We start from the raw sequence: 25,718 nt of genomic DNA on the forward strand, positions 1-25,718 counted from the left end.
TGATCAGGGATAGTCAGCATGGCTTTGTCAGAGGGAGGTCATGCCTAACAAATTTGATTGAATTTTTTGAGGAGGTGACCAGGTGTGTAGATGAGGGTAGTGCAGTTGATGTAGTTTATATGGATTTCAGGAAAGCCTTTGACAAGGTCCCACATGGGAGACTTATAAAGAAGGCAAATGCACGTGTGTAATTTGATAAGGTGGATTCAAAATTGGCTTAGTTGCAGGAGACAGAGGATGATGACAAAAGGATGCTTTGGTGACTGGAATCCAGTGTCCAGTGGCATTCCACAGGGATCTGTGCTGGGTCCCCTATTACTCCTCATTTATATAAACGACATAGATGATTATGTGGGGAGTAGGATTAGTAAGTTTGCGGATGGCACAACGATTGGCCGGGTGATTAACAGTGAGGCTGAGTGTCTTGGGCTATAGGAAGATATAGACGGGATGGTCAAATGGGCAGATAAATGGTAGATGGAATTTAACCGTGAAAAGTGTGAGGTGATACACTTTGGAAGGAGTAATTTGACAAGGAAGTATTCAATGAACGGCATGACACTAGGAAGTTCTGAGGAACAAAGGGACCTTGGCGTGTGTGTCCATAGATCTCTGAAGGCGGAGAGGCATGTTAGTGGGGTGGTGAAAAAGGCATATGGGACACTTGCCTTTATCAATCGAGGCATAGATTACAAAGGTAGGGAGGTCATGTTGGAGTTGTATAGAACCTTGGTGAGGCCATAGCTGGAGTACTGTGTGCAGTTCTGGTCGCCACATTATAGGAAGGATGTGATTGCTCTGGAGGGGGTGCAGAGGAGATTCACCAGGATGTTGCCTGGGATGAAACATTTAAGTTATGAAGAGAGGTTGGATAGACTTGAGTTGTTTTCGTTGGAGCAGAGAAGACTGAGGGGCGACCTGGTCGAGATGTACAAAATTATGAGGGGCATGGACAGGGTGGATAGGGAGCAGCTGTTCCCCTTAGTTGAAGGGTCAGTCATGAGGGGACACAAGTTCAAGGTGAGGGGCAGGAGGTTTAGGGGCGATGTGAGGAAAAACGTTTTTACCCAGAGGGTGGTGATGGTCTGGAATGCGCTGCCTGGGAGGGTGGTGGAGGCGTGTTGCCTCACATCCTTTAAAAAGCACCTGGATGAGCACTTGGCACATCATAACATTCAAGGCTATGGGCCAAGTGCTGGTAAATGGGATTAGGTAGGTAGGTCAGGTGTTTCTCACATGTCGGTGCAGACTCGATGGGCCAAAGGGCCTCTTCTGCACTGTGTGATTCTGTGATTTTGTGATTAGTTAAAGTAAACAGTTTAGCAAGGTATTAATTAGATTTTAAAAGAGGGAGTAGAGATTATTTTTAAGATTATGGATGGGTAGTTTACCTACCCTGATGGAAATGTGTAACTTCCTTACTCTTAGTTTAAATGAATGCCTTGCTGTCCCATGACATCATTTCTTCCTTTTTTTTGTAATACACCGTAGATGATACGTGTTCTTTCCATAATCTCTCTCTTTTTATCCTTTGCTACACAATCTCAATCAGATCCACACTCTCTCCCTCTTCTCTCTCTCTCTCTCCATTTACATTCATATTAGACAACCATTTCTTACAAACTCCCCAACTTAAGAAGGAAATAGTATTTTTGACTTCTCATAATCAACCCCTGATTAATCTAACTATTTCAACGTTATTGGGGTGGTCTAGTTAAATCATTTTCTGAGGTGCCAATCATTCATGACATTGGGTAACCAATTGCTTTCAATGTCAGTCAAACCTTTTTGTACCTGATTTAATGAGAAACTTCAATAAATAGCATCAGTGGTAGCCCTGGAAGATCGATCCTTGCTTTTCTTAGATTCTTTAATTATTTCCTTAATTTTGTCTTGGACTTCTTAGAAATTAGGTAATAGAGCTAGCTGTGACGCCCTGTCTGTGATGATCTTGATGGGTGTCATCTGGAAGACCGAAACCTGGTGGGTCCTGGCCTGCTTTTGGGGTCCTGCTGTGTGGTAGTGGCTCCCCACTCAGCCTGCAGAGATGGAGCTGCTGGGGTCACAGGAAGGGGGGATTCAGATGGGCCGGACACTCCCGGAGCCACCTGGGTGGATGGCCCTGGAGCGTGCATCTGCTGATCTTCCTCCCTATGGGTGTCCGAGGGCCCCTAGCTGATTCCTTGAGAACAAAGGGAAGCTGGAGTGAGATCAAGCTGCCCCACGCCCCTCTCGCGTTGACACTACCGGAGGCCAATTATGGTGTCAGCGATGGAGTTCAGCCCCCGCAGCAGTGTAAGACCAATGTCCTGGACCAAGCTCTCCATAGTAGCCGCCAGCCTACCAGTGTTGACCTCAGTGCGTTTGGCATGTCAGCACTACCACCTCAGCCTGAAGGCAGACAGACTCCTCCATCGTGCTATGTAGTCTGAGGAGTGCAGAAGACATCTCTTCCTTGTGTTCCTGAGCTTGCCTTTACAGGTCCAGCAACTGAGGTAAGACTGAGTTCAGAGGCTCATCATCTGTCTTGGACTCAGCAGATTTCTGACCCCCAGCAGTCCTCTGAGTACCGGAAACCTGGGAAGTCCCTGCCTTTGTCTGCTGTGTGATGTGCTCACCAGATTGTGATTCTGAGGCTACTCTAGAACTAGGTCCCACCGGGGTCTGTGACTCTGCATTGGTGGAGGGTGTTTGTGAGTATTGTGACGGGTCTTCAATGAGGGTGCCTTCAAATTCTGCTTCTAATGTGTCATCGGGGCTTGATTGGGGGCTGTTTCCCAGATGTGTCTGCAGAAGCAAGGAGGGATGTCAGTGGCCTATGAAACAGAACACATCACTCATAGCATGCTTGTCTGATGGATGTTGCACTGCTGGATCCTGAATTGGTAGAGCACCACCTTCAGCACAGGAATGGTCCAGATCTTCGCCGGCCATCTGTATGACTCTATTTTCAAAGAGTATAAGCAGGATGCCTGCCAGGCCAGATGGTGAGTATGCCTGGCATGTGATGGTGGTGAGTGGTGCCATGGATAGGCTGAGGCCAATGAAGGTGTGTGCGTGAGAGAGTGAATGGTGATGTGCCTTGAGCTGGCAGTGAGTGCAATCCCTGTGGATGTGTGATGGGTTTGTGAGTGTGTGCATTGAGAGTAATGAGAAGAGTGACTTACCCTGGTGGAACGGAGATCATTCATCCACTTTTGGCACTGGATGACTGTCCTCTTTTGCAGGACATTGGCACTGACCACCACTGTCACTGCCTCCCAAGCCGAGTTGATGATGTTGCTGCCCCTCCTGTAGCCAGTGTGGGGGGGCGGGGGGGTAGAGGACATCACGGGCCTCCATGGCATCCAAAAGGTGTTTCAGGGATGCATTGCTAAATCAGAGGTCAGCGGTCTTCTTGCCTTTTGGGGCGATGTCTTCTCTGCAGCAGTCCTGGGTTGGAAGCACTGAGAGGTGTGCGCGCGGCTGCACTTTAAATATGGCACCCGGCATGAGGAAGCGGCGAGGTGACATCGTGGCAGGTGAATTGGAGGCTGCTTGCCATTGAGGCAGTGTGTTTCCTAGGACTGCATGATTAATGAGGCGGGATTGGGACGATACAGCGTGAAATGCCACCATTGCGGGCAGTGGGTATAATGTTCTTTTTCCCACCCACTACCACACTTAGGGCGAAATCGTCCCAGATTTGCACCATTTGTCAATTCCATGATTTAAAATGCTGACCACGTTAACCATTTTATGCTGTACTGTTGTCAAATATCTGAGCATGTCTGGGATCTTGTCCTCAGTGTAGATTCAGCACGCATTTCCACATGTTAGTTGCTATACATTGCCATGAACGCTGAACTTTACAAGATGATTATGCTTTAAAATATGTCTTTAACTTAAAGTGAAATAGAACTTTGTGAAAAGGGGAATGGTGAGTGCCTGATAAACTCCTCAGTTTGGAGAGATGCCCATGGGGAGAGAAAGTCAAACAGCAAGTCGTTGAGCTTTCAAGTGCCAGTTTTAGCACCTTTCACAGTATCTCGCAGAACAAAGAACAGCTGCTGCAGAGATGTTGGCAGGAGAAGAATTGGAACTCTTCCCCTGTCAATCAAAAACCTGTCTAACTCAGCCTTGAATATTTTCAATGGCCCAACTTCCACTGCACGCTGGGGAGAGAATTCCAAACACTTAAAAACCCTCTGCCTTAAATGGGAGACCCCTTATTTGAACTGTACCCCTGGTTCTGGATTCCCCCATAAGTGGAAATATTTTCTCAGCATCTGTCAAGCCCCCTCAAAATCTTATGTTTCAATAAGATCACCTCTGATTCTTTTAAAGTCCAATGGATATAGGCCCATCTTGCTCAACTCATCCTCATAAAACAACCTCCTCATCCCAGTGAATCTTTTCTTAACTGCCTCAGAAGCAAGTATACCCCTCCTTAAGTGAGGTGACCAAAACTGCGCGCACAACTACCTTTATACTCTATTCCACTTGCAATATGGTGGTTGTGACGATTTAGATGCCCAAGAAGTGAGAAGCTTTAAATATGTTATATATACTTGTTAAAATGTGTGACAGTTTAGAAGTGGTTTTCTAAATGTCCTGCTACTACTATCTTAATATTAGAATATTCAAAGGCATTGCCATCACTGAATTCCCCACCATCAACATTGACCAGAGGCTTAACTGGATCAGTGATATAAATACTGTGGCTGCAAGAGTAGGTCAGAGTCTTGGAATAGTTGCCCAGGAGGTGTAATAGTTTAGAAGCCAAGGAGGTATAATGATTTAGTTGCCAGGAGGAGTAATGATTTAAATGCAAAAATGTGGACTGGTTTAGATGAATGTCTAAATTCACTGTATCGTGCGGCACTTGGTTTAAAAAATGCAGAGGCAGTGTTTCATGTCGGATCGCTGGTGGGGCGGCCTCTGATTCTCCCGCCCCGCCATCACCTTGGACTTTCAGTAATCTGGGAGCCAGTTATTGGGGAGCCATGCACTGTCTAAGGGATTGAAAGTTGCTGCAAAATTATGGCTGCCAAAGGGAAGAAAGATGCTGCCCCCACATTTAATCACACCTCCCTCAAGCGCCGCAAAGTCCTCTACCTGCTCTGTGGGCGAAGGCCAAAAAGCAAGGTCACCAATCCAGCATGGGAGGCGGTGGCAGTGCTGGTCAGTGCCAACACCCTGCAAAAGAGGGCAGGCATCCAGTGCCGAAAGAGGTTTAATGCTCTTTTCCGTTCTGCCAGGGTACATCACTCTTTTCATCACTCTCAGCTCACAAGTGTTACACACAACCACAGGGATTTCACTCACTACCAGTTCAAGGGACATCACACTCACTCTCTCACACACACTTTCATCTGCCCTGCGGATCGTGTCCTCATCCCATCCATGGCACCACTCAGCACCCATGCATGCCAGGCATTATTCTCATCTGGCCTGGCAGGCATCCTGCTTACATTTGCTCCGTCTGTATTCATGAAGGATAAACTGGCACACAACAAAAAGGAGAGGTTGCAAACTGGTGGAGGAATGCCTGACATCAAGGTCCTCATAGGCTTTGAAAATAGAGCCATCCAGCTGGCCGGTGACAATTTGGACTGTTCCTGTGCCAATGGTGAGGTCGGCAGTGTCCAGCCAGGTGAGGATCCAGTGCAACATCCATCAGACAACCATGCTATGAGTCAGTTCCCCTGTTCCGCAGTCTCCTGCCATGCACCACTTATCTCTCCTTGCTTTTGCAGACACATCTGGGAAGCAGTCGTGGGGGTCCATGACCCAGGTCCTTGAGTTAAGCCATGAAGATTCCTCCAAAGAGTAATTTGATGACTCCCTAATTGAAGATCTGCCACAGTGCACACCCACACCCTCTACCAGCGCAGAGGCACTAGTTCCCTCATTGGGACCTAGTTCTAGAGTAGCCTTGGGGGTCACAATAGGGTGAGCACATCACACTCCCTGATCCACAGCAGGTGGTGGCAGGGACTTTCCAGGTTTCCAGCACTCAGAGGACTGCAGGAGGCCAGAAATCTGCTGAATCCGAGTCAGATGACGAGCCTCTGGACTCAGTCACACCTCAGTTGCTGGAGCTGCAAAGGCAAGTTCTAGAACGTCAGAAGGGATGTCAGAGCATTCCTCAGATTGTAAGGCACAATGGAGGAGTCCGACCACCTTCAGTCTGAGGTGATAGCGCTGTCTTGCCAATACATCGAGGTGAACAGTGGCAGTAGTCATGGGGACCTTGGCCCAGGATGTCAGGGTGATAACTTGCTTCAGATGCTGCACTCCATCGCTGGCCTATACTGGCATCCATCAGTGTCAATGCAAGAGGGGGGCAGGACATCTCGAGCTCAATCCAGCTGCCCCTTCCTCAAGGAGTCAGTCATGGGCCCTTGGGTACCCAGAGGGAGGACGATGAGCAGGTACACACCCCAGGGCCATCCCCCCAGATAACTCTGGGAGTTTCCAGCCCATCCAAATCCCCTCTTCCTGTGACATCAGCTCCAGCTCCACAGGCCGAGGAGGGTGCCACTGTCAAACAGCAGGACCCTGAAAGCAGACTGGGGCCTTCCAAATCTTGGGCCTCCAGAGGACACTCGCCAAGGTTATCACAGACAACAGGGCAGAGCAATCAGCAGGCCACCTCCTGCTGTGGATGTCGGGGGAGCACCAAAATATAGCAGTCAGGTTAGAATGGTCAAGATGATTTAGTTGCACAACATGGGCATGGGTGTTAATCACATACTTAATATTGACCATTGTAAATAAACTTCCAAGAATGTCTCCTTGTCTATGGCTCCTTGTTATGTTGAGCAGTGCTCATGTCAATCAGATGTGAAATCTTGTTTCCTGCACAAAATGAAGGCCACTGTCGCAGCCTAGGGCCTCTCCCCTGTGCACAGTGTAACCTTTCCAGCAAAGTGATTGTCCGGCTTCAAAGTCACTCCCCAGATTAGTGATGCCTGCACCTCCATGTGACCTGTGTTTGCTGCAAGAATCTTGAACCCAAGCGTCACTGAGTTCCCTGATGTTCTCTGTGTGCTCTCAGCACCTTTGAGGCGGGGCTTCCCCCGCATCTCGTCACCTTTCCTGACAAGTGAAGGTGTGGTGCTGAAGGGAACAAGTGATGAAGCCTGACAAAGGATCAAGTTGTCTTAAATTCTGTGCCCATGTTTCTCAGCAGCGTCTTGATGATATGAGTTTCTTCACAGAGCATATGTGCGCTGCCCTCAGCCAGACAGGTGTCAGACGTTCCCAGATGCAATGTGAAGATCTTAGGAGCATCCTCACTGCATCTCGTCATCATCCTCCTGGAAACTTGTGGCAATAAGGTCCTCACGACTATGTCTGCCTTATATGGCCAGTGCAGGGCCTCATCACCCCCATCCCCTCTGAATTCCTCCTCGTCGGAGGAGAGGTGCAGCTCTTGCATCTCCCCATCATCCAGGCTCTCCCCCTTTGTATCACCAGGTTAGGTAGCGTGCAGCAAGCCACAATGATGCACGAGACCCAATGGGGAGTGCACTGGAGTGCTCCAGTAGATCTGTCCAGGCACTGGAACCCCATTTTCAGGATGCCAATGGTATGTTCAACAAAACTCCTGGTTGCGACATGAGCCTTCGTTGTACCTTCTCTCACCAGGACTCTAAGGCCGATGCACTAGCATCATCAGCCATGTCCTTTGTGGGGTAGCCCTTGTCCCCGAGGAACCAACCCTGCATCCTGTGCGGTCCCTGGAAGATGTCAGGGATCTGAGACCTGCTGAGGATGTACGAGTTGTGGACACTTCCGGGGTATCTTGCACAAACCTTCATGATCCATTTACAGAAAATACTGGAAAAACTGAGCAGGCCTGGCAGCATCTGTGGAGAGAGAAACCGAGTTAACATTTCATGTCCACATGACTCTTCTTCAGAGCTAATGAGAAGTAGAAATATGATGGATTTCATACTGTTTAAGAGGGGATGGAGCAGGTGGAATGAGATAGAACGTCATGGATAGCTAAGGAGAGATTGGTAAAGATGTCATGGACACAAAACAAAGGGAGTGTTAATGGTAAACAGTAAAGAAAGTGCTGATAGTGGCATAAAGGTAAGAGGGCAGAAGGTGTTAATAGCAGAACAAGGATCAGCATTCTGTGAAAGCAAAACACATCACCTATCCCTGACCTTCTATCTTGTTCCACCTGCTCCACCCCCAGTGAAAAAGTTCACAGGACACACCCCACCTTGGTAAAAAGTACCCTGGACCATGTAATTCAGGGCTGGGGTGGGGGGCCATTGGTGATACTGGATAGAGTTGTGCCTGCTGACCCCGGAAGCAGAGTGTAAGCAGCCACGGAGCAGGTGAGTGCCGGCACTGGCTGCTTAGAAGGCTGCGTCAGTTGTCTGGGACTTCATCCCAATTGTTTTAGAAGCTGTTTAGGTCCCTTAGCCCTCACCCCTCACCTCCCAACCCCACTACCCAGCCACCTCCTAAGTCCCTTCATACCAACTCAATGCCAACTCATGCCCCCCACTCACCCTCCGTGGCCCCTCATCTTCTCCATGCCAACGCCATAACCGCTCACCCAATATCCACCATGGGCAGATTTTAGGAGCCATGTGAAGATGAAAAATAAACTTCTAACAATCTAATATAGTTCTCATATGTTCTCTATACCAGACATTTGATAGTGAAAGCATCCCCAATCATCAAACCCATGCAAGGCTTTTAATTCTCCTCAAGTAGTTAATCTCTTATAAAACCAAGCAAAATTATATTCAGACCCTACATCAAATCCTTTAACGGCCTCTTTAAACTGTCAATCAAACTCAGAACCCTCTGCTGAGATAATTTGAGCTTTTGAAACTTAGTCAAGCATTCATAACAATAACCCTAGGGGAAAAGTCAACAAAGAACTCCATCAAAGCTGCATGACTAGATGCAAAGTTTGTTTTCTAACCTGCAGCAGATGGTCTGATAATCAAAGCAGTCCAACAGAGGATTTTGACTAAGGCCCTTAGAACTGTCAAAATGGAGTCTATTTCAACAAAGCACTGAGTTCAACTAAACTCAGCTGATTTCAGGTTTCTGTCTCTGTGAGTCACACACTTTGTCCTACCGGCAAAAATTGCATCTCAGAAATGGGGGCGGAACTTCCACATCTGGGTCCCACCTGCTGTTTTTAAAGGTACATTCATGAAAATCTGGCCTTTAGTGTCACGTGTTGATATTTTTGTGTCAAATTTGTTGATATTGGATTTATTTTCAGATGATCCTGCTCAGAACTGACATTAAAAGATTTCTGCAATTATCTTCATGTATTGTGCTTTCTAGATGCTGTTTGTAAAATCTCACTCTCCCAAGATGTGCGGATCAGCAAATCTGGATTTCATGGAGAGGATTTTCTCCTTGTCGGGCGGGCACATGACCAGCCATGAAACTGACCGCCAACCACTTTCGGGCCCCGACCGCGATTTCACGCTGCTGGCCAATTAACAGCCAGCCAGCGTAAATCACATGCTGAAACGCTCAACGCTGCCTGGGTGGGGTGGGAGGATGGCGAGCGTGGAAGTCAGCAAACACGCGCGGGTGCGCTCACAGAAAGCTCCTTGAAGGCACAGAGTTGCCTAAGGGAGCTGAAGGTTTTTTTAACTTTACAAATGAAGATTTTAAAATTAAGGAAAACATATCCCTGCTCATGAGCAGGGACATGTTAAAAATGAGGTTTAAAAGTTTGTGTTGTTTTTTCTTAATCAGTGGATGAAACTGAATCCCACCCGTGGATGAGGCTTCACAAAAAATGCAAAGGCCGCTTGATCTTTTCGCCCGTCCACCAACCGTAAGGTTGGACAGGCAGCGAAAAATTCAGTTCAATTAATTGATTAAGGGCCTTAATAGGCCTCTTAATTGTCAGAGGGCACGCTGCCACCTCTCACGCACGCCCGCTGACCAAAATATCGCGCAAGTTTGTGATGATGTCGGGATGCTCGCCGGACGAGGGAAAAATTCTACCCCATGTTGCAGTCTTATCTCCAACCCATGCTCCATTGCAAGTGCTGCTTCCTTGTGGGAGTGCAGGATTGCAGAGTTGGTCCATGTAAATGTTATTGCACAGTGTTGTAGAAATCCCAATAGAATTAAAAATCCAACAATTATACCACTGTAGTAATATGGCATCACAAAATATCTTTAACCATTTCCTTGGTTATAAAGTGTACATAACTATTCAGGTTGAAAACATTTGCTTTAACTTGAATGTCAATATGGGACAAACACCTCTACCTGTGACTGTGACTGTAAGCTTCAATTATGGCACTAATTTATCAAATTGCACTGTTGGTCAAGCGCCATGCTTTATGGATAGGCATTTTTCAAGGGAAAGAGGCATGAACATTTAAAGTAATGGAAGGAAGTCAGATGATCTCTTCATTATAAATCCAATTTGTCTTTTCCTCCTTAGTTATGTGCAGTTTAGGTAATATAATAGTTTTTGTTTTGTTCTAGGTTGCGAACCTTGGTCAAACAGCTGGAGCGAGGTGAAGCTTCAATCACAGAACTGAAGAAGAATTTAGACTATGCAGCTACAGTGCTTGAGACAGTCTACATTGATGAGACAAGGTATGTGTACAAACCACATCACAGAACCTTTACATTTATTTGTGCTTGACTTCAGCTGTGCTGTCAGATGATCCCTGGCAGAAAGTCATCTTGGATAATGTTGCAGAACAGGTAGTATTGGATTGGTGGACATTATATGCAGTGTCTGATATTTAATTCCATTGATTGCAATGGAACTGAATATCAGGTTTTGCGTATAATGGGTGACCAGTCTGATATTGCCCATTTTGCACAACCACTTAAGATGAATTTCTCTCCCCTCACGAACCCCACCCCCAGTATCCCTGTACGTTTTTATAATAATTTTAGAGTAATATTTGTCACAATGTTCTCTGGAACAAACAGAAGCATTATCTTAACTACAGGTAAGGAGGTGGGACCAATCCCATGTCGTGATCTTGCCTTCACTGCTGGCCTGCCAGCAAGTGGGATTTTTCAATGGTTGAGGCCTTAATTGGCCCAGAGATAGGTCTGCTGCACTCATTGGCAGACCCACACCAGCACTGGAGGTAGGCCGACTCCAGGGTGAGTGCCAGATCTTCCAATGGTATTGGAGCAAATATTGAGCAAACATTGGGAAGGCCTCACAATATATTTAAATGTATTTTAAAATATTTCAAAGTATTTCATAAGTGTTTTGAATTTTAAATGAATGTTCCCCCTTCCCATGCCTCTCACCCAACCAGCTCCTACCCAGACTCCAACCTCCACCCCACCCACCCTCCAAACCACCCCCACCCTCCACCTACCCTTTATCCAGCCTCAGTCCAGTATTTATAAACAAATGAATTCACAAGTCATATTATAAAAGCTGGAATGTATCCAAGAAATATCCTTAAATAAGCAAATTGACTCTTTCTAGAAGCTGTGTGAACTCAGTCCAGTATTTCTAAGCGCATTTAAAAGTTGGAGTACATCCTAGAGCCCATAAATCCCGCAAATACAAAATTTGACCAAATCTCTGCAGTTGTCCATGCTTAAGATTTAAAAAAACAGTTGCAAGTACTTAAAAAATTAGAAATTGTTACTTATTTTACTAGAATACATACAATACTATAAAATTTATTTAATTTTATATACCTTAGAAGTTGATTTCAAGACTTTTCCACCTTTACAATGTTGACCTTTTACTTGACAGCTTGCTAGTTGGCAGAATTCAGAATAATTAACAGCAAGAGTCTGATTTAATGTTCATTTCTTTTCTGAGAAAAATATTTGCCATTTATGAGTTAGACTAATGCTATTCATATTACCCCATCAGAGGATAGGTAACTATGGTCCTGCAACTATCCAAAAACAGATACATGTGAACAATCAGGTTGCCGTTCATTGCCAGTTGTTCGTTGCTCTTCTCATCAGACATTCAAGTGTGTTCGATAATGTCAAGTAAAAATTTGGAACTTACATAATTTCCTTTTTTAATTTCAGCTCAATACTTTTTATGCTTCTCTATGTTTTCTGCAGTATTAAGTCTTCGTATCTGTCAAAAGCTTCCCATTTTTACTCTATCCTTTCCTAAACCCCTCGACATCTGGGGGCTCTGGATTTGTTAACCCCACCCTTTTTCTTTAAGGGAACGTACTTGCTCTTATCCTTCACTATCACTTCCTTGAATGCCTCTCACTGATCTGGCAATGATTTACTTTCAAGCAGCTGTTTTCTAGGCCACTTTAGCTTAATCACTTCTCATCTTAGCAAAATTACCTTTTCCTCAGTTTCATCCACTGTCTGATATTTAATTCCATCATCAGGTAGCTGGGAGGCCCCCTTTTTTGCATCTCTGATGCTTACTCCTCTGCAGGTAATAGCTGTGAGATGGTTGGAGGGACACTTCCAGTTCCCTGCCTCTCCCTTGTGTTCTGTGCTCTTTTCTGCTACAAGGATAGGCAGAAGAGACCGTCAAATTACATGTTTGGAGTGTACCTTTAAATCGACTCAGGTGAGTCATCATCATGCCTGCTCAAGCTGTTTGGTCGGGAAACCCGGAAATGAACTGATAGTGCAGTGGCTGGGTTAAAAGGCCACTGACAGATACACTGCATTTACTTCTGGATTCCCCGCATGCTGGTGGACATCAACCCTTCCCCTGCTCCCAGCATGTGGGGAACTCAAAATCAAGCCCGATATCTCCAGGTTGCTTAGAATGTCATGCCCATTGATGTGCAAACAGAAAGATTTTCAAGTATTGAGCAAACTCCCTTTGAACATTAAATAAAATGCATATGTAATGTTAATTAAAGTATTTTATTTTAACATGGCGGCACTTCTGAAAAGAAGACTATGGTATGCATTGTGTTGACATCACACCAACACAGCGGGGTGCAAGATCCATCAGACAGTAGTAATGTCATAGTAGTTGTTTCACCTAATGCCCACAGGAATAACAAAAGGAATTCATTTTCTCCATGACTTTGATAAACTACAGAGTCAGTTCCTAGACTTGCCTCTCTACTCAACCGTGAATTCATTACTTAACTGTCTTCAGTTACAATTTGTGCATCGACACAGCTTCACACTGTATTTGAAAAATTCCTTCATCCACAGAGCTGGCTGCTTCAGTCTAAAAGTATGATTAACTGCCATGATAATCTATCTTTCCTTCAGGCAAAGAAATTAATTTGAAGAATTACTTAAGTTCTGCCATTGGATTCACAACCTAATAATTCCCTCCATAGTCAGTGGGACATTCACAGAATCACAGAATCACAGTGCAGAAGAGGACCTTCGGGCCATCGAGTCTGCACCAACACGTGAGAAACACCTGACCTACCTACCTAATCCCATTTACCAGCACTTGGCCCATAGCCTTGAATGTTATGACGTGCCAAGTGTTCATCCAGGTACTTTTTAAAGGATGTGAGGCAACCCGCCTCCACCACCCTCCCAGGCAGTGCATTCCAGACCATCACCACCCTCTGGGTAAAAGAGTTTTTCCTCACATCGCCCCTAAACCTCCTGCCCCTCACCTTGAACTTGTGTCCCCTCGCGACTGACCCTTCAACTAAGGGGGACAGCTGCTCCCTATCCACACTGTCCATACCCCTCATAATCTTGTACACCTCGATCAGGGCACGCCTCAGTCTTCTCTGCTCCAACAAAAACAACCCAAGTCTAACCAAACTCTCTTCATAACTTAAATGTTTCATCCCAGACAACATCCTGGTGAATCTCCTCTGCACCCCCTCCAGTGCAATCGCATCCTTCCTATAATGTGGCGACCAGAACTGCACACAGTACTCCAGCTGTGGCCTCACCAAGGTTCTATACAACTCTAACATGACCTACCTACTTTTGTAATCTATGCCTCGATTGATAAAGGCAAGTGTTCCTGTGCCTTTTTCACCACCCCGTTAACATGCTCCTCCGCCTTCAGAGATCAGAGATCTATGGACACACACGCCAAGGTCCCTTTGTTCCTCAGAACTTCCTAGTGCCATGCCATTCATTGAATACTTCCTTGACAAATTACTCCTTCCAAAGTGTATCACCTCAGCACCTTTTAGAGTTAAATTCCATCTGCCACTTATCTGCCCATTTGACCATCCCATCTATTGTTAGATTGTGACCCTATATGAAGAACGTGATCATACACAACTATAGAGCAATCATTCTGACAGTTCATGGAATAAAATCATAGAATAGTTATCTTTCTTGTTCATCCTTTGAGGCGTAGATGGCCATGTTCATCATCTGGGGTGTTTGGTAGGGTCTCAGTAGGTACATAGATGGCTGCTAATGCTGATCTGCACCCGGAAGGTTCTGCTGCAAGTAGGACAGGATACCGCAGATGACTGAGTTTGGATGAGTTGCTGGTTCAGGGTATCCTCTCCTTGTATTTTCTCTCTGCCTCTGATGTGCACTTGTTTTCGAAGGAGGCTGCACCATTTTTTATTCATTTGTGCCACGTCCAGCGATCCTGTGTGAGCTTTTTCTAGGGCTCAAAGTCAACATCAAAACTCCTAAGTGAATCCTTCAGATTGTCCTTATAGCACTTCCCTTGACTGCCATGAGAGTGCACCCCAGACTCAATCACTCCATTGAAGATTCATTCAGTAAGCGTGTGAAAGGCATTCGAGTTACAAGACCAGCCCAACTCATTTGTGACTGCCTCGGTGTGGTGTGGATACTTGATATGCCAGCTTGGGTGAGCACCTCAGTGTCTGGTATTTTTTCCTGCCATTAGACCTTCAGAAGCTTCTGAGGGCAGCTCAAGTGAAAGTGGCATGATGTTGGCAAACAGTTGAAGTTTCATACGTAGAGCAGAGTGCACAAGACTAATGTTCTACAGACTTTCAGTTTGGTAGGGAGACTTACTCCTCTTAAATTCCCAGACTGATACTCATAGCCTCATAGGTGAGATGTTTCTCCCTGTCAGGTGGGCTGGACGGGAGCGGGTGCGGGCAGGAGTGCAGCAGATGGCCGCTCGCGATCGGCTGCGTGCCGCCATTTTACATGGCATGGTGCGCACCCGGAAGCACTCAGCGCTACCTGTGCGGGCGAGGGAAGGAGGGACCATTGGGGCCTGCGGTCTTTCGCGCGTGTGTGCAAACGAGCACAGAAATGTGCCTCAGGGAGATGAATTTGATTATGAAAGCTTGAAAAAAGAATGAAAAAAATTATGCAGACCATAAGACCATAAGACATAAGAGCAGAAATTAGGCCCATCCAGTCTGCTCCGCCATTCAATCATGGCTGATAAGTTTCTCAACCCCATTCTCCTGCCTTCTCCCCATAACCTTTGATCCCCTTACCAATCAAGAACCTATCTATCTCGGCCTTAAATACACTCAATGACCTGGCCTCCACAGCCTTTTGTGGCAATGAATTCCATAGATTCACCACTCTCTGGCTAAAGAAGTTTCTCCTCATCTCTGTTCTAAAAGGACTTCCCTTTACTCTGAGGCTGTGTCCTCGGGTCCTAGTCTCTCCTACTAATGGAAACATCTTCCCCACGTCCATTCTATCCAGGCCTTTCAGTATTCTGTAAGTTTCAATCAGATCCCCCCTCATCTTTCTAAACTCCATCGAGTATAGACCCAGAGTCCTCAAACGTTCCTCATATGTTAAGCCTTTCATTCCTGGGATTGTTCTTGTGAACCTCCTCTGGACCCTCTCCAGGGCCAGCACATCCTTCCTGAGATACGAGGGCCAAAATTGCTCACAATATTCTAAATGTGGTCTGACCAGAGCCTTATAAAGCCTCAGCAGCACATCCCTGCTTTTATATTGTGGTCCTCTCGAAATAAGTGCCAACATTGCATTTGCCTTCCTAACTACCGACTCAACCTGCAAGTTAACCTTAAGAGAATCCTGGACTAGGACACCCAAGTCCCTTTGCACTCCAGATTTCTGAATTCTCTCCCCATTTACAAAATAGTCTATGCCTCTATTCTTCCTACCAAAGTGCATGACCTCACACTTCCCCACGTTGTATTCCATCTGCCACTTCTTTGCCCATTCTCCTAACCTGTCCAAATCCTTCTGCAGCCTCCCTGCCTCCTCAATACTACCTGTCCCTCCACCTATCTTTGTATAATCTGCAAACTTAGCCAGGATGCCCTCAGTTCCTTCATCTAGATCATTAATGTATAAAGTGAAAAGTTGTGGTCCCAACACTGACCCCTGCAGAACTCCAGGCCGCCATCCTGAGAAGGACCCCCTTATCACCACTCTCTGCCTCCTGCCAGACAGCCAATCTTCTATCTATGCTAGTACCTTGCCTCTAACACCATGGGCTCCTATCTTACTGAGCAGCCTCCTGTGTGGCACCTTGTCAAAGGCCTCCTGGAAGTCCAAGTAGATAACATCCATTGGTTCTCCTTTGTCTAACCTACTCGTTACCTCCTCAAAGAATTCTAACAGGTTTGTCAGGCATGACTTCCCCTTGATGAAACCATGCTGACTTTGCCCGATTTTACCATGCACTTCCAAGTATTCTGAAATCTCATCCTTAATAATGGACTCGAAAATCTTACCAACGACCGAGGTCAGGCTAATCGGCCTGTAATTTCCCATCTCTGGCCTCACTCCCTTCTTAAACAGGGGGGTTACATTAGTGATTTTCCAGTCATCTGGGACCCTCCCTGACTCCAGTGATTCCTGAAAGATCGCCACTAACGCCTCCACGATCTCTTCAGCTATCTCCTTCAGAACTCTGGGGTATAATCCATCTGGTCCAGGTGACTTATCCACCTTCAGACCTTTCAGTTTTCCTAGCACCTTCTCCTTGGTAATGGCCACCATACTCACCTTTGCCCCCCGACTCTCTTAAACTTTGGAGATGTCACTTGTGTCTTCCACTGTGAAGACTGACTCAAAGTACCTATTCAGTTCCTCCGCCATCTCTTTGTTCCCAACTACTACTTCTCCAGCGTCATTTTCCAGCGGCCCAATGTCCACTTTTGCCTCTCTCTTACCCTTTATATATCTAAAAAATCTCTTGCAATCTTCTTTTATATTACTGGCTAGTTTACCCTCATATTTAATCTTCTCCCTCCTTATTTCGTTTTTAGTTGTCCTCTGTTGGTCTTTGTAGGCTTCCCAATCCCCTGGTTTCGCACTGCTCTTCACCGCATTGTATGCTTTCTCTTTAGATTTTATGCTGTCCCTGACTTCCCTTGTCAGCCATGGTTGCCTCGTCCTCCCTTTAGTATGCTTCTTCTTCCTAGGGATGAATTTTTGCTGTGTCTCCCAAATTACTCCCAGAAACTCCTGCCATTGCTGTTCCAATGTCTTTCCTGCTAGGCTCATCTCCCAGTCAATTCTGGCCAGCTCCTCCCTCATGCCTCTGTAGTTGCCTTTATTCAATTGTAATACCGTTACATCTGATTTCAGCTTTTTCCTCTCAAATTGCAGGGTAAATTCTATCATATTATGGTCACTTCCTCCTAAGGGTTCCTTCACCTTAAGCTCCCTTATCAAATCTGCCTCATTACACATCACTAAATCTAGAATTGCCTGTTCCCTAGTGGGCTCCACCACAAGCTGCTCCAAAAAGCCATCTCGTAGACATTCCACAAATTCCTTTTCTTGGGATCCACTACCAACCTGATTTTCCCCATGATTGAAATCGCCCATGATCACTGTAACCTTGCCTTTCTTACACACCTTTCCTATCTCCTGGTGTATCTTGTGCCCCACATCCTGTCTACTGTTCAGAGGCCTGTACATAACTCCCATTATGGTTTTTTAACCTTTGCAGTTCCTCAACTCTACCCACACAGATTCTACATCATCTGACCCAACATCATTTCTTGATATCGATTTAATTTCATTTCCTACTAACAAAGCAACCCCACCCCCTCTGCCAACCTGCCTATCTTTTCGATAGGATGTATATCCTTGGATATTTAGCTCCCAGTCCTGATCCCCTTGCAGCCATGTCTCCGTAATGCCCACCACATCATACCTGCCAATTTCAATCTGCGCCACAAGCTCATTTACTTTATTTCATATACTGCGTGCATTCAGATACAACACCTTCAGTCCTGTATTTCCTGTCCCCTTTCTCATTGTCGTCCCTTTATCTGATGTGCTTGAAGTTAGATTCCTAGCCCTTTGCAAACGCTCTGTCCTATTTTGTGTTCTGGAGACTTTAATAGCCTCTCCTGGGCTCTCCTTTCTTTTCAGTTTTTTCATAATTTTCCATGAAGTTGAATCCACCCCCCACACGCTAACTTGCTGCTTTGTTTCCCATTAGTCATACTTCTTGGAGTTTTACCCTTCCCTTCCACCCCACTTTCTAGTTTAAAGTCCTGTTGACTACCCTATTTACCCTTTTCGCTAGAACATTGGTCCCAGATCGGTTCAGGTAGAGACTGTCCCAATGGTACAGATCCCTCCTGTTCCAATACTGATGCCAGTGCCCCACAAAATGGAACCCCTCTTTCCCGCACCATTCCTTTAGCCACATGTTTACTTCCCTTATTCTTGCATCCCTATGCCAATTTGCACGTGGCTCGGGTAGTAATCCGGAGATTATAAGCCTTGAGGACCTGTTCTTTGATTTAATTCCTCGTTTTTGATAATCCCCAAATAGGCCCCCTTTCCTAGTCTTACCTATGTTATTTGTCCCGACGTGGACCACAACAACTGGATCCTCCCCCTCCCTCTCCAATATCCTTTCAAGCCGGTCAGAGATGTCCCTCACCCTGGCTCTGGGCAGGCAACATACCATGCGGGGACTCTCGATCCTGCTTACAAAGGAAGCTATCAATTCCCCTAATTATAGAATCTCCTACAACTACCGCTTGTCTTTTTGCTCCCCCCTCTTGAATGGCCTCCTGTGCCACGGTGCCATGGTCAGCTGGTTCATCCTCCCTACAGCCCTGTTCCTCATCCACACAGGGAGCAAGTACCTCGTACCTGTTGGACAAGGTCAAGAGCTGAGGCTCCTCTGTTCCTGAACACAGGATCCCTCTACTTGCCTCACTTGCAGTCACACCCTGCTGACCCTGACCACTGACCAGACTTGAGGTACTTAATCTACCGGGTGTGACCACCTCCTGATACAAAGCATCCAGGTAACTCTCCCCCTCCCGGATGTGCCGCAGCGTCTGGAGCTCGGATTCCAGCTCATAAATTCTGAGCTGGAGTTCCTCCAGCAACCAACACTTACTGCAGATGTGGTCACTGCGGCTCGCAATGGGATCTGCCAGCTTCCACATCATACAGCTACAGCACATCACCTGCCCAGCCATCTCTACTTAGATAATTAATTTATTAATTAGCTTTGCAGTGTTTTTTTTTCAAAGTTGGTGCAGATTTCCTACCAACCAATCAGGTCACAGCTTTCCTGTGACATCACTTTTTCAGTTTTGGCTTCAGTTACTTTGTGCCCCAAGGTCACCACTCCGGTGCTCCTCCTTCCGAGTCTGCTCCCTAGAGATAAGACCACGAATCTCCGAGGTAAGCTAGATTTATGCTCACCGCACCGGTGCTTCTCCCTCCGAGTCTGGTCCCTGGAGACAAGGCCACGAATCCCCGAGGTAAGCTAGATTTATACTCACCGCTCTGGTGCTCCTCCCTCCGAGTCTGCTCCCAGGATTTACTCACCAATCAGCTGCTTTTTCTTTAAAATCCACTTTCAGAAGAGTGTCCTTCGCAGGTCTGGTGCACTCCTGAAGGCACTGCCTCTTCCTCTCTCTCTTTTTTTAGGTTTGAGGAGGAGGAAGGGATGGAAACACTACAGCAATGTAATGTTTGGGGCTATTCCGTTCTTTGACAGTGGGTCCTCCTCAATTCCCTCCTGAGTCGTGGTGGCTGCGATGACTTTTCCCAGAATGCTTCAGTCACTTCTCACCAGCGCCCTCTGTTGGATGCCCTTCCTCCTGTTGAGTGCAAGAGTCCTTCTCCTCGATTCCCTCCTGAGTCGCGGTGGCTGCGATGACTTCTCCCAGAATACTTCAGTCACTTCTCACCAGCACCCTCTGTCAGACATGGCAGTGTCACATGAGTTGGAACATGTCAATGAATTTTAATTAAAATTTTCATTAAATTTATAAACCCTTCATGAAATCTCATCCCGCCTGCAGATGTGGTTCCATGCAAAATGCGAAGGCCGCCTGGGCTCTTCACCTGCCCGCCAACCTTAAAGTTGGATGGGCAGCCCTTACAAATACTTCAGTTAGGTGATTAATGGCCTTAACAGACCTTTGATAGTTCGGCAGGCATGCAGCCAACTCCAGTGCATGCTCACTGAACTGAAGATCGGAATGACGTGCAGTGACGTCGGGACGCATGCCCGACATCACCATGCGCCATTTTACGCATCGGCATGCAGGGCCCGCCCCCCGCACAGCGACCAGAAGATTTTGCCTAGATTCTGCCAACACAAAAGGAGGCCATTCAGCCCATCGTGTCCACACTGGTCGACAAAGATCTGACTACGCTAATCCCATTTTCCAACGCTTGACCCTTGGAGGCTATGGCAACACAAGTGAATATTAAATACTTCTTAAATGTTATGAGAGTGTCTGACTCAACCATCCTTTCAGGCAGTGAGTTCCAGACTCCCACCAATCTCTGGGTGAAAAAGTTTCTCTTCAACTGCCCTCTTAGCCTTCTACCTCTTACCTTAAATCTATGCCCCCTTGTTATTGACCCCTCTACTAATAGAAAAAAGTGCCTTCCTATCCATCCTATCTATGCCCCTCATATTCTTATACACCATTATCAGGTCCCTTCTCAACCTTCGCTGCTCCAAGGAAAACAACCCCAGCCTATCCAATCTTATCTCATAGCTCAGGCCCTCCAGCCCAGGCAGCATCCTGATGTTCAGATTCTGTCAGAGGCCACACTTGCTTTGGTAATTCTTGATGTGCCTTTTTGTCAATATAGACAGCTTGAGAGAGTGTGCTGCCGAGATACGAAAACTTATCCACTGCTGACAGCTTTTAGTCATGGACTGAAAACTCAGCCTTGAAATAGGGCTTTCCTGGAGCAGGCTGGTACATCTACTTCAGTTTTCTTCATGCTTATTGTAAGGCTGAAGGTTAGCTTGTATTGGAGAACAAGTCCATACTACATCACGTGTCCAGCTCTGAATTGGCGGCTAGTGCACAGTCAATGGCAAAAAGGAAATCACAAAATATGTCCTTGAGGATCTTGTTCCTTGCTCTGGAGGCATCTCAGATTGAGCAGCTTCCAATCCTAGATCCAATTTTGATGCCAGGATCAACATCATGGATGGCATTGGAGGCCATGGCAGGGAAAAACATGCAAAGAGGGTTGGTGATATCACACGATATCACACAGCCCTACTTAACTCCATTAGTGACTGGGAGTGAGTCAAAAGACTCACCATCACCCAGGACATACTCAAGCTTGTCATCATAGAACTATTGAACCATGATGATGAATTTCACAGGACAGCCAAATTTCTCCAAAAACCTTCCAAAAATCCTCATGGCTGGTGACTGTGTCAAAGGCCTTGATCAGGTTAGCAAACGTTGAAGTCCATGTTCTGTACTTGGCATTTCTTCTGGAGCTGTCTAACTGCAAACACCACATCAATGGTTCCTCAACCTTTTCAGAAACCGCACTCACTCTCTGGCAGCCGATCCTGATTGAGATGAAGAGCTAATTGGTTCAGAAAGATCCTGACAAAACTTTTGCCGGCAATGGAGAGGAATGAGATTCCTCTATGATTGTCACAGGATTGGCAAGCTCCTTTCCACTTTTGCAGGTGGACATTGGAGGCATCTTTATATTCTTGCAGGATTATTCTTTGCTCTCACATAGATTCAAAGAGCAGGCAATGATTTCCAGCCTCATAAATGGACCTCAGCTGGGATAGTATTAACTCCTGGAGCTTTGTTGCTAGACAGGAATTTGATTACATTTGTTTATTTCTAACAACACGGGAGGGTTATCAAGAAGTAGTTGATGAAAACATGAGGTAGCCTGATGATTGCTTCTTCATTGATGGATGAAGGCCAATTGAGGATGTGGTTAAAGTGCTCAGTCCATCTTTCTAGAACTTGAGCTTTATCTGTGAGCAGTGTTGACCCATTGGCATCAAGGATTGGTGATGAACCTGTAGGCTGGGGCTCATAGACAGATTTCAAAAACATCATAGAACCTCTTCCAGTCTTTGTGGTCTACATATGACTGAAGTTTGCCTGCTTTCTGATTCAGCCAAGTGTTTTGCATCTCTCTGAGTTTTCATTGGTCAGTACTGTGGATGTTCCAGCAGGTATTGTGATTGGGTAGTGATGACTTGTCATTGAAGTAAACCCTGCAGAGGTGATGTTTCTCCTCCAGTAGTTTCTGGATTACTTCATTATTTTCATCAAATAAATCTTGGTGTTTAACAAGGGATATGCCAAGGGTCTCTAGAGCAGTGGAGTACACTGTATCCCTGAAGGTTACCCAGTCATCTTCAAAGCAGTGAGTGTCCATTTTTGCTGTACCCAGGCAACTCTCGTGTCTCTCTGAGAGAGATTCCTTCATGACTGCCTGTTTGAGCTTTGAGGCATTGAGAGGCTTCTGAAACCTCGTGCCCTGGCTACATTTAGGGGGATAGATTTGATGTTTATCTTCGAAATGATAAGACAGTGGTCAGTCCAGGAGTCGGTGCAGCACATGTACACACACATCCTTTTGCCCTCTGCCTGGTAATGACATAGTCAATTCGATGCCAATGCATAGAATGAGGTGCATTCAAGGCATCGTCCTGTGATGAAGGAGGTGGAAAACTATTGGTGATTAAGAGCTCATGCTCAGCAGACATCTTCAGCAAGAGAAAACCATTACTGTTACAACTGCGAACCCCATTTTTTACAATGACCTCTTCTCTCGCCTGGTGATCTGTACCAACTCTTGCGTTAAAGTCACCAAGAATGATTAGCTTGTCAGTTTTTGGCACAGTAGCAATTAAGGATTAGAGTTCATCATAGAATGTATCCTTGACTTCATCAGGGTTGGTCATGGTAGAGGCATACACACTGAGAATTGCTTGACTGTTGCCATGCAGGGAGAGTTAAAGCACCATCAGACCATCAAGGAATAGTCTTTTTCTTCAGTTCTTTGCCCAAAGGCAAATCAGATCCACAATTCCGCGATCTCCACCATGGGTCGGGCAAGGGAGCAGGTCCTAAATCTACCCAAACCGGAATAAGGATTGAACCCTGTGCTGTTTGCCCAATCTGATCCACACTGGCCATCCAGCCAACAGAGCCAACCAGCCCCTCGATGAGCCTGAGTTGCTGCAGCAACATGCACTATTACGTGCATGTTGCAGCCTGGAGCTGGTGATGGCAGAGGCTCTAATTACTTTCCATCATATGGCTGACTAGGAATCTCTCCCACTGTTACCAACTACCTTATAATAGTACAGCACAAAAGTCATTTCACTGTGTCATGGCTCTTTTGAGCATCAATCCAGCTACACTCCATATTTTTCCATATACCTGAATCTTTTTCAAGTATTTATCCAACTCCCTTTAGAAAGCTACAATTTCATCTCTTTCCATTACTCCACGAGGCAGAAAATTCCAAATCCTAAGCACTCAAAAAAAGATTTTCCTCATGTTTCCTCTGGGTCTTTTGCAAATCATCTAAAACTTGCATCCTCTGATTATCAACCCTTCAGCCATCGGAAACAGTTTCTTTTGTATTTTGCCTGTCTAAACCTTTCATAATTTTAAATATCTCTGTCAAGTTTCTCCTTAGTCTTCTTTACTCTCAGGAGAACAGTTTGTTATATCTTCGTTTTCCTTGTTGAAGAGTGAAAGAATGATGTAATGAACCTTTCCCACCACCTGTAATGACAGTGACAACCCTTCATTAGGCCTCATCTTTTGGTGACAGAAAGGATGAAGAAACACTGGCAAATCTGCAGCCAGTCAGAAGGGAGAAAGAAAGATAAAGACAAAAGATGAAAAAGAGACTAGGCAAAATAATTTTGTTGCAGTGACTTGGCTATCCATTGTAAAAGCAACTTGTCACTGTTAACTATATTTCAAGTTGATCCCTTGGCTATCCAGGTTATTACTGAAAATATCACATCTATTTTTTGTTCAGAATTAACAGACCTAGTATTCATGTAGCAAAAAGTTTGATCAATGCGAAAAGAATGTTTATGATGAAAAAGGTTTTGCATGAAATACTTTACACCCATATATTCAAAAAATTCTGTATGATTTTGTCCCCTCTAAACACAGACATCTCCTCGATGCAGAGGATGAACTCAGCAATATCCAATCGGACGCTGTTCCCTCAGAGGTCCGTGACTGGCTGGCTTCCACCTTTACGAAACAAATGGGGATGATGCTGAAGAGAACAGAGGAGAAACCAAGATTCCGCAGCATTGTCCATGCTGTCCAGGCTGGGATATTTGTCGAAAGGTAGGGAAACTTTACATAAAATTTTCATGGCTGATGGGCATGTTTTGACTTTTTTAATAATACAAGCAAAAAAGGCTGATTAACAAACTTGAGGCTCATAGAATGGTAGGCTTATTGTCAGCTTGGATTAAAAAAAACTTAAGGATGGGAAACAGCGATTTGTGATAATTTTTTTTTTCAGACTGCAGGACAGTAGACAGTGGCGTTTGACAAGGGTCAGTGCACCATTGTTTTTTTGATATCCAATCAATTGCAACAAGACATTGATAGGCTAGCAAATGGGCAGAGAAGAGGCAGATGGAATTGAATACAGAGAAATGTGATATGATCCATTTTGGCTAAAAGGATAAAGAGAGGCAATGTACACTAAAAGGCACAGTTCTAAAGAGTGTGCAGGGACAGAGGGACATGGAAGTTCATGTCCATAGATCTTTGAAGGTGACAGGACATATTGAGAGAGAGTAATTAGCAAAGCATTTGGGATATTATGCTTCATAAATAGATGTATTCGGCACAGAGCAAGGAAGTTATGCTGAATCTTTACAAAGCTCTGATCTGGTCACAACTATAGTATTGCTTTTTGGTCAACACACTATAGGAAGGATGTGTGGTTCCTTAAGAGAGTGCAGAGGTGATTTACCAAAATGGTTTCACGGATGGAGGATTTTAGCTACAAGGTTAGGTTGGATAAGTTGGGATTGTTCTTCTTGGAGCAAGGAGATCGAGGGGAGATCTGATAGCAGTGTAGAAGATAACGACAGGCTTAGATAAAGTAGACATAGAAGAGCTGTTCCCATTAGTTGATAGTACAAGGAATAGGGGACACAGATTTAAGATTTGGGGCAAGAGATGCATAAGGAATGTGAAGAACTTTTTTTACATAGACAGTGATATTGAATTGCCCATAAGGCTCGTGGAAGAGGAGACAATCAATGGTTTCAAAAAGAAATTGAACGGCACTTGAGGGAAATAAACCTGCAGGACTATGGGGATGGAGCAGTGGAATGGGAATGACAGGATTGCTCTGCAGAGAGCCTGCATGGCCGAACGGCCTCCTTCTATGCCATTACGATGCTATGACAAGCCTGCATAAAGCTGACATTATGATCCAAAAATGAATTGCTTGTCAATGGACATTTTCCTCCCTTCTACTTTAGTAGCTAATTGCTACTGCTTGAAGTACATTGGGTAAAAAGAAATTCCAGTGTCCAAAGGATATTTAGATGGAAATCTTATTTAGAAAAGAGAGCCCAGGTCAGATTTTCCTGGTTTTAC

General features: G+C 45.5%; 1 protein-coding gene across 1 annotated transcript in view; it reads left to right on the plus strand.

Annotated features, from left to right (window-relative positions):
• The window catches only part of LOC144679417 (dual specificity calcium/calmodulin-dependent 3',5'-cyclic nucleotide phosphodiesterase 1C-like), a 792,900-nt gene that overhangs the window by 594,722 nt on the left and 172,460 nt on the right, over nt 1-25,718 (plus strand). The window contains exons 4-5 of the mRNA XM_078539774.1: nt 10,483-10,596; nt 24,261-24,443. Of these exons, the coding sequence (XP_078395900.1) occupies nt 10,483-10,596; nt 24,261-24,443 (297 nt within the window). The remainder of the gene's footprint in view (nt 1-10,482; nt 10,597-24,260; nt 24,444-25,718) is intronic.

The sequence above is a fragment of the Cetorhinus maximus genome, chromosome 4, assembly GCF_964194155.1.
Source record: "Cetorhinus maximus chromosome 4, sCetMax3.hap1.1, whole genome shotgun sequence".
Lineage (NCBI taxonomy): Eukaryota > Metazoa > Chordata > Chondrichthyes > Lamniformes > Cetorhinidae > Cetorhinus > Cetorhinus maximus.